At 31.3% G+C, this 2,811-nt stretch overlaps 1 protein-coding gene across 4 annotated transcripts in view; it reads left to right on the top strand.

The window, feature by feature from the left end:
• Positions 1-2,811, top strand: part of LOC106461648 (FACT complex subunit SPT16-like) — a 56,712-nt gene that overhangs the window by 39,416 nt on the left and 14,485 nt on the right. For all 4 annotated transcript variants that reach the window (XM_013921490.2, XM_013921492.2, XM_013921489.2 and 1 more), the window contains exon 17: positions 1,772-1,907. In XM_013921490.2, coding sequence (XP_013776944.1) covers positions 1,772-1,907 — 136 coding nt within the window. The remainder of the gene's footprint in view (positions 1-1,771; positions 1,908-2,811) is intronic.

Below are 2,811 nucleotides of genomic sequence, written 5' to 3'. Positions count from 1 at the left end.
CCTGTCTTGGCTGTGTTTTAGTAGACTAGTATTTTGTAAAATACACTCACATTTCAATTATTATACATTATATATGTATACAAGTTATTGCTATTTTGAAACAAGTTCTTAAACTTATTTTTCTTAAGACATAAAACAGTAAATAAAGATGTAAAGCAAACAACTATCTCTTCTAGTTACGACCTTTGTACTCGATTGCTGTTTGACGTAGGTTGATAATGTAAGTTACTCATTATAATGTTATCATTATTCAAGCAGAGCAAACTTTTATAGCCTTCGATCTTATTTGGTTACAGAGCCATCAAATAGAAAATCAGACCCCACTTGCCATGCCCACCTGTCACTTCCTCTCTTTAAACAATTGCTACTAGTTCTCTCTGAAGTTAATACTTTTTTGTTTATAACTAATAGAAAGCCAAAGTTTTAATCTATCAAATGATATATTATATTACATTGTTTTCTGTATGGGGCATTGTCAATTTTCATTGTTTAGTTTTAAATTTACTCTCAGGAGAATCACATTGATGAGCTTAGCTAAATTTTTAAAGACTTATTGCATAGTTAGAAAGCCATAAAAATAAGAATAGTTATAAGACATTGTTTGCTCTGTGGGTGTTGTTATTCTGTGCTTTAAGGTGCATTATTTAGTTAAATAAAAATTTAGTGTACTAGTACCATAAGTATAAAAAATAAGCTTGTTTCATTAATGGTTGACAGCAAAAAAAAAGAGACCCAAGCAAGTAATATATTTCTTGTTTTTGATGTGGATTCTTCATTTATTATTATAAAAGTAACTAAAATGTAAGCATTATTCACAAAGTATTATTGCAAGCAGCTTGTGCATTATGTAGTTTGATACAGTACACATGGGTAACATGAGTTGCACATTTACCAAGTGATTTACAACCTGTGAGGTGAGATTATTAATTAGACTTGGGGCAATCAAATTATAAAATCTAAGTATAAACAGATGTATATTGTTACAAGTTTTAAGCTATCTAGATAAACAATTGTGGTTTCCTGTTAAAATTTGCATTCATTTTCTAAAGAAAAAAGGGTAAATTAGATTTATTTCCTAATTTTTTGTGGTGGTTATGAGGTTGGTTAAATCAACCAATCATGTATAGAGTTATGGTGGAAAAAGTAATAGATAAAATATAAAGTTTTCTGCCAAACAAAACAAAAAAACGTTTGATATTTATTTAGGAGGTTTTGCAGATTATGCAAATGAAATATGAAAATTTCAGATGAAGAAAATTATATTAAATCTTAACATGGAAAGCACTTTGCACAAGCATTCTGACCCCATACATTCAAGGACACATTTTTATTAAAAATTCTTAGTTAAAAACTCAAATATTTTGTCTATAAAAGACTTGTAATATTTATTAAAAGATTGAAAATATTCATGAAGACACACAAATCATATTAAACATTATAGTATGGAAACTGATGGTGGCTTTGAGGTCACAAGATTGGTGTAATGCACCAAGCCTGTAGCGAGAAGGTTAAACCTGTTTCTTGCCCCCCCCTCAATGGCACCGTGGTATGTCTGCGGACTTACAACGCTAGAAACCGGGTTTCGATACCCGTGGTGGGCAAAGCACAGATAGCCCTTGTGTAGCTTTGTGCTTTATTACAAACAAACAAACCTGTATCTTTTTATTATTTTCATTCAATAAAAATGTAATTTTTCTCTTTTCAGAGCAAATGTTAAATTTTTTTTTCTTTGGAATTTATCATACAAAACACTCTTTTTCTATTTTTTCAGCACCTATCGCAGTACAAATGTCAAGGAACCAGGTGAGATCTCAGCCCCTTCATCAAATCTTAATACAGCTTTTAGACTTATCAAAGAAGTACAGAAGAAATTCAAGACGAGAGAAGCAGAAGAAAGAGAGAAAGAAGTGAGTGTTTAATTTAGCAGAATTGGCATGGCATGGCCTGGTGGTTAGTGGGTCAGTCTGTGGGTCATAGTTTCAAATCCTGACACTGAACACACTTGCACTTTCAGCTATGGGGATGTTACAATATGATGATCAATTCCATTATTCGTTGGTAAAGAGTAACTCAATAGTTGGCAATGGATGGTGTTGACTAGCTACCTTTCCTCTAGTATATCAATTCAGAATTAGGGATGGTTAGTGCAGATAGCCTTTGAGTGGATTTGCATGAAGGTTTGACAAACAAACAAACAAATATGTTTATGGGTTGAATTGTATTAAGTCTTCAGACAACATCAACGTTGTTCCAAAATAAGCAGTAAAGTTTGTTAATGAAGAGCTAAATTAAGAATACATATTGATAAAACTATGTAAGATATGGTTGCAACTGGAAGCTAATGGAGACATGACTATTTTGACTGCATTTGTTTGAATATTTATGAATGAAGGTTAGAATTTTGAAGAAAAATTCAAGTTGCACTTTACTTGCTTGTTCTATAGCATTCCTCTTTACATTGTACTTTTTTTTTCTAAGGATTCTGTTATGATTACTGTACTTTGAACTGTCATGCTCTTCATACTTTCAAACACTGAAGTTTTTATTTGTTTTCTTTTATTTTTTACAAAACGGTTTAAATGAAAGATTTTTTTAATGTGATTTTCAAAGTATATCTAGATATATTAATAATGCCTGGAGACGGCTTGAATGGGTAATGAAGAAAAACTTCAATATAAGTTTAACATAATAGCAAATGTACAACGTTTCAACAAGGTTTTGTCATCATCAGGTACAAGTAGTTTACACAGATATATATATACAGTATGGAACAAAGAGGTCACATGACCGGATACTGTTGCAAGACTTAGA

The sequence above is a fragment of the Limulus polyphemus genome, unplaced genomic scaffold (assembly GCF_000517525.1).
Source record: "Limulus polyphemus unplaced genomic scaffold, Limulus_polyphemus-2.1.2 Scaffold1004, whole genome shotgun sequence".
Lineage (NCBI taxonomy): Eukaryota > Metazoa > Arthropoda > Merostomata > Xiphosura > Limulidae > Limulus > Limulus polyphemus.
Note: the sequence above shows the minus strand (reverse complement) of the source record. Positions and strands in the feature narration are given on the sequence as shown.